The sequence below is a fragment of the Zootoca vivipara genome, chromosome 2 (assembly GCF_963506605.1).
Source record: "Zootoca vivipara chromosome 2, rZooViv1.1, whole genome shotgun sequence".
In the NCBI taxonomy this organism is placed as follows: domain Eukaryota; kingdom Metazoa; phylum Chordata; class Lepidosauria; order Squamata; family Lacertidae; genus Zootoca; species Zootoca vivipara.
This window is the reverse complement of record NC_083277.1, coordinates 9,821,232-9,833,213: the sequence shown is the minus strand read 5'-3', so window position 1 is coordinate 9,833,213 and position 11,982 is coordinate 9,821,232. Positions and strand designations below refer to the sequence as shown.

Here is an 11,982-nt window from a genome sequence, read left to right as displayed (position 1 = left end):
CTGCTTATTTATCCAATGGCAGGTGGGTTGCAGTGCCAACCCCGCCCGTGGGGCGGATCGGACTGAGCTGACAGGCTTCACTCCAGTCCACCCCATGGGTTTTTTTTTAATCACAGACCTAGTCCACCTCCTCGTCCAGATTTGAAAAACCGTTCATACCTATTTCATCTATTGTGTAATGATGCTTACTGATGTAACAGGGTGTGTATGTGTGCCTATTATTATTTTCCTGAAAAGGGGGCGGTAGGCCAAATAAGTTTGGGAAGCAGAGAAAGGACAAGGACACACACACACACACACACACACAGTATCTTGCCTAAAGGGGCTGCTTAACGAGTTCGTGGCAGAGGCAAGATCAACACTTAGCAAACCAGTAAGAGGCCAAGAATTGAGCTAGCTTAGTTAGAATAGGAAAGTATTCTGCTCCTTGGTGCAGGGGCTTGTTCTCTTAATTTATCTGATTTGGTTTCTTTCATAAAATTTATACACAGCTCGGTTGTTGAAAAAGAAGAAGAATCTGCACAATCCTCTAATATCTAATGACTCACCATAGACAAGTACTCACCGCTAAGCGTTACGTCACATTCTGCCACAGGAATCTGGGGAACCAAAGGGGTACTGGAAACAGAGGGGTCAGGAACAGGTTTATTTCTTGAGCAGGAATTATATTCCAAGTGTTTACTAAGGCTCGCTTTCCATGCAAAGGTTTTTCCACACCGAGGGCACATGTAGGGCTTTTCTCCAGTATGTTTCCTCATATGGTAAACAAGGTCTGTTAAACTCCTAGCCTTGTATCCACATTGTGAGCAAATGTGTGGCTTTTTCCGACGGTTAGCTGAACCTGCCGTTGCAACCATTGCAGCCATTGCAGCCAAACTGCTCTCTCTTGGGTGTTCACTCAAAGCAGGTTCATGACTCAATGTAGGACCTTCTGGGGATATCTCAAACTCTTCTTCCTCCGTTTTGATTGTGGGCAGAGAGTCCTCAACACCTGCAGGGAAGGCAAATAAATGAGTCCGATCAAGGCGATAGAGAAATGGACCCCTACAAGGATGGGTTACAACGAACCGTCAGAGACGACATGATAGAGGTGTATATAAAGGCAACCGTGCTGTAGAGATATAAAAGTCCCCCCCCCCCGACCCACTTGTAGTTTGAATTATAAAACGTTGATAGGTCATACCGGCATCCCTTGCACATAAAATATCATACGATTATATACTTTCTTCTAAAGTGGTACCTCGGTTTCCAAACATTTCTGTTGACGAACATTTTGGTTTTCATACGGGCCTCGGACACTGAACATGCCACACAGCTTCCGTATTGAGTTTTCAGATTTTGAATGTTTCAGAACTTGAATGGTTTTACATTCGAAAACCGAGGAACCAAAGTATTTCAAAAAGATTCCATTTAACAGAATATGCATCAGTTTAAAGCAGAGCTGTCAAAACGTTTCATGTTGATGACATACTTTTTAGACATGCATCATTTTGCGAAATTCAGTTTTACTAGCAAAATGGATCCTAAACTATGTAACCCCTTTCCAGCCCTGGGAGGAGCTCAGGGAGCATTTGTGCAACACACCTACACACTGCAGCCAACATTGTGAAAGTTTGTAAAACTCTGCTTTAGATGGTGTTTTCCACACAGCAGTTCCGTTTCTCCAAGGTTTCTTCTGTGTGATCAGAAGAAACAGCCTCTCCAGCAAGATTTCTCTATTTATTTACAAAATACAATATATTTCCTGCCCTGCGAGAGAAGCATCTATTTAAATGTGTGAACAAGCATCTTTGCAGTTCATTTAACACTTCAAAAGACTACCTAGGGAGCAGGCAGAAAGGGAATGCTCTCAGCTCTGCTGCACAACCAGAGATCAAGGTCACACGGCTTCTGGTTCCAGTGCCTTAATGGAGACAGCTCCCACAACAGCGGGAGAAAGAAAAACCAAGGATGATTGAGGGCAATTATCCTTGCAAGTTCTCCTCGGAGACGGGAGGGAGGAGCTTCACTCGCATGTGTCTCAGTATCTGGCTCTCGCTTCAACATGGAATGCGAGAGGCAGAGACGCTGAGTGCAAAAGCGCTTCGTGTGCCGATAACCCCCCTACTTCGCCATTAAGAAGCAGAGGTTCTTCTGTTAATTAGAGTTTAATTGGGACTAATGTACAGGCGTGTGCTGGAAATGTTGAGATAATAAACCGCATAACGGAAGGTTGCTAAGGTTTGAACTTGAAACTTGAACTTTGAACTTTGCAGACATGTGAAGCCCCCCCCCCCAAGAAAAATACTTAGAGGAGTAGAAAAATACAATAAAGAATAGGCATTGAAACAAAGATATATAAATCGGAATATAGGGAAGGCTGGAAGTCACACGGGGTTGGGTGGAGGCAGCAGCGTTGCTAGCCTTCTGGCTGCCCGGGGCAGCAAACCAGAACGCACCCCGTGGGGGGGGGGCGTCCGTCATGACGCACAACACACACGTCGCACTACGGAGTGGGTTGCCGGGGGCAGTGCTCCAGCGCCAGCAACCCGCTCCGTAGTGTGCTTTGTGTTTCTTCCTACTCAGGCAGAGCGGCGAGGGGCGTCAGCGGCCGCCGCTGACGCTGCTCTCTGGACCACCCCTTGCCTCCGCCCCACCAGGGGGCGCTTCATGTCTCAGCTCGCCCCCTCCTCGCTTGCCCATGCCAATTTTATTCCTTAGGCAGGATCTGAGTCCCTCCGCCCTCCCTCATTGCCCAAATAGGCAAAGGGGGTGGGGGAGAGACTAGATAAAAAGAAAACTGTCTCCAGAAACATCCGAGACTAACAGGGAGAGCACTGAGAAGCCCCGCAGCAGCATAGCTACCCACCCAGCCATGAACCCCCAAGCTCAACTTCCCAATCACTGGAGGCAAGAAGAAGAAGCAGAAGCAGAAGCAGAAGCAGAAGAAGAAGAAGAAGAGGAGGAGGAGGAGGAGGAGGAGGAGGAGGAGGAGGAGGAGGAGGAGGAGGAGGAGTTTGGATTTGATATCCCGCTTTATCACTACCCGAAGGAGTCTCAAAGCGGCTAACATTCTCCTTTCCCTTCCTTCCCCACAACAAACACTCTGTGAGGTGAGTGGGGCTGAGAGACTTCAGAGAAGTGTGACTAGCCCAAGGTCACCCAGCAGCTGCATGTGGAGGAGCGGAGACCTGAACCCGGTTCCCCAGATTACGAGTCTACCGCTCTTAACCACTACACCACACTGGCAGGTGGGATGGATGGCCAGCCTCTCAACAGCGCCCTCCCCACTTTATGCAATTTCACGTACATGTGTAGAACCAGGGGACACAACAGCCGCGCAAGTGGGGCTGTATTTTGCGAATTATTGGGGATCAACCAAGTTATTCTGTTCACCTTCGTATGACATCTGGCCCTCTTCGAGAGGGGCATCCATAGCAAGGCTGTTTTGCTGGCATGTATTTCTGCTGCAGTGTTTATCAAGGTGTGACAACGACTTGAAGCCTCTCCCACATCTGTTGCATTTATAGGGCATCTCCTCCGTGTGGACTCTCCTGTGTTGAATGATGCCCGATAAGCTTTCAGAGACAAACCCACATTCAGGGCAGGTGTGCTTCCTCCCATTGCAGAGCTTGGCAAACTTGGTCAGCACCACCTTCACTGTTTTTGTCCCATAGCGAGAAAGAGGCACCTCTCCTTCAGGTTTGCTCAAGATCAGCTTTGAAGGGGGGCTAGTGCCATAGGTCTCGGCGCTCGTCGAAGCAGTAGCCATGGGCTGCAGCAGCAGAGGAGTGTTTCCAGCCGTGCTCGGCCCAGAGGTGGCTGCAAAAAGAGATGGAAGATGTGAATAGAGGTGGCAGCGAGAGGAGACAAACGGTATCACAACACGGAATACTTTATAACCACAGGGAGCACAGCACACACAAGGCCAAATGATGAACTACCAGCTAGAAAGCTAGTAGCCCAACTTTCTGTATCATGGGGTGAGAAGCTTAGGCCCTCGCAGCTGTTTCAAAAGCCCTTTTGCAGGCAATCAGCTTATGTCTCTGGAAAGCACAATCTGTAACCACCCTGGGAATCTGCTGGGCAAGGAGGGAGAGAGAGGGGAAAGGGTGGCAGAAAAAGGGTGCCGGCACACTCCGTCTGATAAGCTTCCCTCAGAGATACTTCAGCCCCTGTTACAAAGCTTCCCCGCTTTTGCAGTAGAACAGAGCTTTCCAAGCTTTTCATGTAAGTGACAGTTTTTAGCATGCACAGTAATTTAGTTTTACTAGCAAACTAGAGGTTCAGCTAACCCCTTTCCAGCCCTGGGAGGAGTGCAGGGAGCATTCACATGACATACCTACACCATAGCTGCCAAAAAACGGATTTTTTTTTGTTTTTCCCTGGTTTATTCTGGTGCGCCGGCCATTTTGGAACTGGGCGGATCATGCTCAGAAGCGACTTTTGATGCTGCTCTGCCCAGTCCCAAAATGGCTGCAGCGCGACTTCTGGTGCGGCGGCCATTTTGGAACTGGGCACATCAGCATCAAAAGTCACTTCTGAGCATGCTCCGCCCAGTTCCAAAATGGCGGCAGCGCTACTTCCGGTCTGCTACTTCCGGTCCGGTCCCTTATTTTTCAGGCAGGAACTTGGCAGGTATGACCTACACACAGCAGCCAACAAACTAATGTGTCACAACACAGTTTGGAAACAGGCACAGGAAGCCTCAGATTGAAATAACAGACCTACCTCTGGGCGTCCTGCGATAACCCGAAACATTTTCTTGCTGCGAGTGTAGCGTCTCCTGGTGAAGAGCAAGATGCGACTTATACCGGAAGGTTTTGTCACATTCTGGACACTTGAAAGGCCTCTCCTCCAGGTGGGCTATCATATGCTCGAAGAGACACTCTGGTGTAGCTGCGCTCAGTCCACATGTGGGGCATGTGTGCTCTTTACCCTTCGGGGCACTTGAGGTCATTGCCCCATAACTTTGGCTGCTGCTGGCATTACCTTGGGACATGTGGGCTTGCTGGTGAGCCTCCAGAGATGATTTATCTTTGTAGGTCATCCCACACTCTTGGCACTTGTAGCCCCCTTTCGTCAAGTGGGTTTTTATGTGCCTAACCATGTCCGAAAGGTAATAGGCCATGTGCCCGCACTCAGGACAAGTGTGCTTTTTCTCCCTGGGGACATATCTGCCTTTCCTCTTCACACATTTCCTCTTTCGTTTACTGCGTCTCCCCGTCTGCTCATCTTGTTTCCCCTCAGGACTCGGCTCAGAAACCTCGGTATTCGAATCACCCTCTGGAGGTTCATCTGGTAAGCCCTCAAAGCTGAATTCCGTCTCCAAATCATCATCAGAATTCTCCATTTTGATCTCGTTCCGAAGTCTACTCCCTGGACAGAAGATGAGAAAATATACAGTCATACCTTGGTTGTCAAACGCCTTGGTACTCGTACGTTTTGGCTCCTGAACGATCGAAACCTGGAAGCGAGTGTTCCAGTTTTCGAATGTTTTTTGGGAATCCGAACATCCAATGCAGCTTCCGCTATTGTTTCTGGCGTGCCTCCGCAATTGGAAGCCAATTGGAAGCTGCGCCTTGGTTTCCAAACATTCTGTTCAAAAAGCAAGGCAAGACTATACAAAGGATCGCCTTCTGGTATGAGACAGTGTAGGAGTTCAGCTCGATTTGAACAAGAAATTGAATTACAGTGGAACCTCGGTTTAGGAACACCTCGGTTTACAAATTTTCGGTTTACGAACGCCGCGGACCCATCTGGAACAGATTAATTAGGAAAACATTAGGAAGAACTTCCTGACAGTAAGAGCTGTTCGGCAGTGGAATTTGCTACCAAGGAGTGTGGTGGAGTCTCCTTCTTTGGAGGTCTTTAAGCAGAGGCTTGACAGCCATCTGTCAGGAATGCTTTGATGGTGTTTCCTGCTTGGCAGGGGGTTAGACTGGATGGCCCTTGTGGTCTCTTCCAACTCTATGATTCTATGATTCTATTCTAATTCACTTTCCATTACTTTCAATGGGAAAGTTCGCTTCAGTTTATGAACAGACTTCCGGAACCAATTACACCCATGCTTCGGGTTAAGTACGCTTCAGGTTGAGTACTCCGCGGACCCGTCTGGAACGGATTAATCCACTTTCCATTACTTTCAATGGGAAAGTTCGCTTCAGTTTATGAACGCTTCAGTTTATGAACAGACTTCTGGAACCAATTGTGTTCATAAGCCAAGGTACCACTGTAGATCTGGGAAGTAACCTAATTTGATGGCCCCAGGCAAGCTGATACTCCCTCAGCCTAATGGCACCCAGAGCGTCTGATAAAACCAAGCCAAATGGCTGGAGTATAAATAGTAAAATTATTTTTTTAAAAAATGCTTCCAGTAGCACCTTAGAGACCAAGTTTGTCATTGGTATGAGCTTTTGTGTGCATGCACGCTTCTTCAGACACTGAAACAGAAGTCCCCAGACTCTTATATATAGTGAGAGGGTGGGGAGCGGTATTATTCAGAAGGGTGGTGGGAATGGGTGATTGGCTGATAGCTGTGGAAACTTATTGATGACTGTTAACAACTGCAATTGGGGAAATGTTTCAGATGTATACAACATGTAAAATTAACATGTAAATTAACACACCTGCCCCCCCCATAAAGTCAAATAAACTTGCTAAATCAGATGTGCGTTGGTTTAGTGGAGTGGGAAATTTTCCAACTGAAAGTCTCTCCCCCCCCCCCCGAATTTCCACAACTCTGGCACATGCAACAGGATAATGTCTACTCAGACACATGTTGCCCTTTCAGATTCTGGGGAATTGTTCCTAGCCTGCCGCCCTATAGCCTTTTAGCCTACACGTGGGGAACATGCAGTCTTGCAAGTACTGTTTGATTCACTCCTCTGAGCTGATGCATGGGGGAGGGTTAAATCCTGCTGCCTTGGTTGCTTTGCTGGGAACAGTCAATCACAGTTAAGGCAGAACGGAATGATTCCTCAGGAAGTGGGAAATCTATCATGGGACTACAATGCCCATTAGCCCTGTTGCACTGACGTATCTTCACTTCCCATTCTACGGTTCTCTCACTTACTCAAGAGCCTGCCCAGAAGCGTATCTTCACAGTCCATTTGCTGGGGGGGAATGGATTCCTGATGTTGAGGTAGAGGGTTCATCTCAGGTGTGGGAAACTGAAGCCCCTCTTGGATAAGGAGAGAGAGAGAGAACACGTAAAGAAAATAAGCATATGGCATCAGGAGCACTTGGGCTTTTCCAGCTTATCTGCACGGCATTCACTGACTTCTGGTTTCAGAACGTGAGAATTCAAGAAATAGATAACAAGACCACACCCAAACTGAACCTCTGGGTTTCTCTGTGACACAGTGGGAATGAGCTTGTGGTTTACTCAATATGGAGATAAAAGGTACTTTGTGCATTGTCCTGATCCACAGGCTCAAAAGGAGGGCCTGTGGAAGTGGTTTGATGCATGTTTGATACCAAAGGATGTAAAAAACACCAGCATTATCAGTTCTCATGCTTTATTAGAAGAACAACGTAGGGTTTCAGACCACACGCCATGGTTCATGGCGCTAGCTCTGCTCCGGGGCAGAGGGGAGGTTAAAGCAGGGGAAAGCCAGGATTTATGAGGTAAAATTCCTGGCAATACTCTCCTCCCTCAGGGGGTTCTGGGGAGTTCACTGCATCCCACTGTGCTTATGCCCACGTCTGCCAAACTGAAAGGCAGAGCAGGCGCGACTTGGGAGTTTGTGTCTCCACCGTGGACGGGCCTCTGTCGGCAACATGATTTGTACAGGGTTTGCCAAGAATTTGGAATATTGGCATTAATTATGGGGTGCTCCTGAAACAGCATATGATGAAGGGCTGCAACTAATCAGCTGCCAAAAGGACTGGATTTGAGCCAAGAAGGTATTTGAATGATTGAATGAATTTTAACAAGTGTGAAAAACCCTACAGCAGCTGGAAAGGAGGGGGGGGCAAGCCAATGTTTGTTTGTATGGTTCTTAAATGGCCTTTTCTTTTCCTGACCTCTCCTGCAAAATGAAAGAACTGTGTGCTGGCATTATGATGTTGTCTGATATCGAGGGAGAGAGGGGAGTCAATTATTTATGCTCTGCAAAGGGTTTTTACAATGCTTTTTTAAACCTCCCCTCTCGAACAAACAAATGGATTTAAATTTTTTTTTGTGTGTGTGTGTCATCTGCATCAGGAGTGGAGAAGAGAGCAATTTGCCGGGATTAAGCCCAGCAGGAGCTTATATATAAATTGTATAAAATTTAATGATTTGATCAATTTGTTAAAATTTGGAAACTTAATAAAAATTAAATTTTAAAAAATACAGTCGAACCTTGGTTGCCGAACACCTTGGAAATCATACGTTTCGACTCCCAAATGACTGAAAACCGGAAGTGAGTGTTCTGGTTCTTTAATGATTTTCAGAAGCCGCACTTTGCTTTCCGAACATTTTGTAAGTTGAATGGACTTTCGGAATGGATTTCGTTCAACTTCCAAGGTACAACTATACTGTGGATGGTTCTGGGCAGTGTTAGAAACTAGGATAGAAAAGTTATTCGCCACATGGCTGCTGAAACTTGGGTTGCTGCCACCACCGCAGCACGCAGATACGGAGCAGGAACCTTGAACATGGCGGTGCTGAGGCCCCCGAAGCCCAAAAATGTCTGCCTGAGGGGAGGCCTTGCAAGTTCCGTCGAGACGGGGGGGGGCAGGAAAGAAAGGCAGGCCAGCAGGCGGGCATGGGAGGGAGAAGGGAGGACATGAGCTGCAGGTGACGGAGCGGCCGAGCGCGAAGACGGGACGAGGAAGGAAGGAAAAGGAAAGACGGCTGAGGGAGAGAGAGCGGCATTCTCGCCCCTCTGCTCCGCCGCTGCAGAAGCTTCTGCTGCTGCTGCTGCTTCTCTCCTGACTGACTCTGGGGCGGTGGCAACACTGCTACTGCCGCTGCCTTAGAAGCAGAAGAGGCACTTGGACCCGGGCAGCAGGGCCGGGAACTGGGTAAAGGCAGGCAGGCGTCAGGGAGGGAGGGAGAGGTAGAAGCAGGCAGGGGTGGGGACCAAGGGGAAGAGAGGCTGGAAGCCGGAGGGGGCTCCCTCCCTGCTCGGAGGAGCGAGGACACACACAGCCGTCTCCACCGGGGGGGGGGCGTGGCTGGGCAGTATGAGCCTGGTGCTGAGTTTCCAGTGCCCTTTTTTGAAGGCGGCCGTGGCCGTGGGATGGACAGGCAGGAGGACCCCCCCCCATTTTGGAGCGGGGGCAGGGCTGGTCCTCTCGCTCTTCCACGCAGGATGGCGGGATTGTTCCAGGAAGAGCAGCCCCTCCACACCCCCGCCCCCAATTAGCAAACCTGAACCAGAACCATGTCCTGATTTATGTACAATAAATGTAGCCTAGTATCCACGCCTCGAGACAAATCTGTTGCGTGTTTACTCTGTTGAGTAACGTGTGCTCATGCACAGCAACATGAGTTGCAGACGCACGTCAGAGGACGACGACTGATGGATCTCCGCAGCAGCAAGGCTGAGAAGGGAGACACTCCAGCTGGCACCTGTCCAGCTAGCTTTCCATTTCACAGTTCCAACACACGATTCCTAACACACACGCCGACACAGCCCCCCAGTTATCTTTCCTGCGAAAAAACACCTTAAACTTTGGGTTCCTGGGGGTGTTTCGCTTCTTTCTCACGCCCTGGCCGCCAGCGCGGAAGTATCCGGCTAGCCCGAGCAGAAGAGCGGAGAGGTGGGCAAGAGATGTTGATTAAAATCATTTTTGATTTTAAATATTGTATTTTTCCTGTTTTTTGTGCTCTACAAATAAAATATGTGCAGTGTGCATAGGAATTCATTCATTTTTTTTCCGAACTATAGTCCAGCCCCCAACAGTGTCTAAGGGATAGTGAACCGGCCCCCTGTTTAAAACGTTTGAGGACCCCTGGAGTAGAGACTCACCAGAAACATTGGCGTTCATGCCGTTCTCCTGCATTGCTGCTAAGTGCAGAGGATTCTGGTGGGGTAGCACATTCTTCACATCCTCGGGCTCCTGAAACAGGAAAGCAAACTTTGCTCAGATCTCCTGAAGGCCTCAGACCCAGTCTCAAGAAGTACATACAGTGGTACCTTGCAAGACGAATGCCTCGCGCAACGAAAAACTCGCAAGATGAAAGCGTTTTGCGTTGCGCGAAGGACTTGCAAGACGAAGCGGCGGCGAGCGGCAACAAAAGGGGAACCAGCTGTAGCGCGGGATTGCCTTCTTCCCGCCCTACAGCTGGTTCCCCTTTGTGTTCCGCTGGTCTCTGCCGGTTGCCGCGAGCGGTGAGGGGCAACCGGCAGAGACCAGTGGAATGCAAAGGGGAACCATCTGTAGTACAGCAAGAAGGCTGCCAGCTGATCTTCTTTGCCTTCTTCTGCCGCTGTCAGTGCGAGCCGAAGCGAAGCTCTGGGAAGGCAGGAAGGCATGCGACAACAGCCCGAAGCCAAAGCTCAGGGCTCTGCTTGCCGCCTGCCTGCCTTCCCTGCCAGTCCCCCGAGCCGAAGCACAGCTTGCGAGACTGGCGGACTGGCGGCGGCAGTGGGGGGCTTCCTCGGGGAAGGCAGGCAGGCGGCAAGCAGCACCCGCTGCGCTTCAGCTCCGGGGCTGCTTGCCGCCTGCCTGCCTGCCTTCCACAAGGAAGCCCGCTGCCGCCGCCAGTCCCCCGGAGCCCATAGGAACGCATTAATTAAGTTTCAATGCATTCCTATGCGAAACCATGCTTTGCAAGACGAATTTTTCGCAAAACGAATTGACCTGTGGAACGAATTAAATTCGTCTTGCGAAGCACCACTGTACCAAGTTGAGGTTGCAAGGTGCTGCCACACATCACCCAGCCCAACCCATCACCACCACACTTACCTGATCTGGGAGTCAGCTGGCAATGGAAACAAACCAGGACTGCTTCAGGGGGGTGAAAAGGAGGGGTGAAATTTATGGGGTGAAAAGGAGGATTGCTATGCCCTGGTGGGCCGCCCCCTTCCTCACTTGCGATTGGCTGAGCGGATAGCCAGCCAATCAGGATTAAATAATAATAATACAGTCGTACAGTGGTACCTCGCAAGATGAATGCCTCACAAAATGAAAAACTAGCAAGACGAAAGACTTTTGCGTTGCGCGAGGGATTCGCAAGACGACGAGGTTTTCTATGACCGCCGCTTCGTCTTGCGAAAGCCGAAGCGGCGGCGAGTGGCAACAAAACGGGAACCAGCTGTAGCGCGGGAAGCTGACAGCTGATCTTCCTTTGCCTTCCCACGCTACAGCTGGTTTCCCGGGGCTTGCCAGGGGGGACGAAGCCGAAGTGCGGCGTTGCGGGGGCTGCCCCAGCCTGTCTTCCCCGAGCCAAGGGGAAGACAGGAGGTGGCAGCCCCACTTTCTACTGCTCGCCTCAGCGGCGGCAGTACTGACGCGGCCGATCCCGTGCTGATCCCGTGCACAGCGCGCGGGGGGGCCAGCAGGATAAAGCGTGCACGCTTTCTCCTGCTCGTCCTCGGGCCGGCCCAGGATCGGCCCCCTCAACGCTGCCGCGAATCATATCATACACGTTTAAACTTAAATGTCGGTATGTTTTGTTCTCTTAGTGCATTTCTGCATCTCTGCAAAGCGAGGCGAGCGGGAGAAAGCACCCTGCGCTCGCCCTCGGGCTGGCCCGAATCGGCCCTCTCAGTGCCGCATCTGCCGTGCACTTTCTCTTGCTAGTCCCGCACGCTGCGCTCGGACTGTGCCAAGATTGGGCGCCTCAGCGCTGCCGCAGCCTGGCCTTCCCTGAGCCAAGCAAGCAAGCGCTGCCGCCGCCAGTCCCCCAGAGCCCATAGGAACACATTAATTAAATTTCAATGGGAAATGGTGCTTCGCAAGACAAATTTTTCGTAAAACGAATTGACCGATGGAACGAATTAAATTCGTCTTGCGAGGCACCACTGTACCTTGGAAGCCGAACGCCTTGGCTCCCAAACAAATCGG

The 11,982-nt window shown here is 50.1% G+C and overlaps 2 protein-coding genes across 4 annotated transcripts in view; one reads left to right on the top strand and one right to left on the bottom strand.

Annotated features, from left to right (window-relative positions):
- The window catches only part of LOC118081199 (zinc finger protein 271), an 85,124-nt gene that overhangs the window by 30,932 nt on the left and 42,210 nt on the right, over nucleotides 1-11,982 (top strand). The gene's annotated exons all lie outside the window — the stretch shown is intronic.
- Nucleotides 1-11,982, bottom strand: part of LOC118081116 (zinc finger protein with KRAB and SCAN domains 5) — a 50,263-nt gene that overhangs the window by 14,194 nt on the left and 24,087 nt on the right. For all 3 annotated transcript variants that reach the window (XM_035107309.2, XM_035107310.2, XM_035107308.2), the window contains 5 exons: nucleotides 9,942-10,032; nucleotides 7,055-7,162; nucleotides 4,711-5,358; nucleotides 3,376-3,801; nucleotides 566-991 (listed from right to left, as the gene is read on the bottom strand). In XM_035107309.2, the coding sequence (XP_034963200.2) occupies nucleotides 566-991; nucleotides 3,376-3,801; nucleotides 4,711-5,358; nucleotides 7,055-7,162; nucleotides 9,942-10,032 (1,699 nt within the window). The remainder of the gene's footprint in view (nucleotides 1-565; nucleotides 992-3,375; nucleotides 3,802-4,710; nucleotides 5,359-7,054; nucleotides 7,163-9,941; nucleotides 10,033-11,982) is intronic.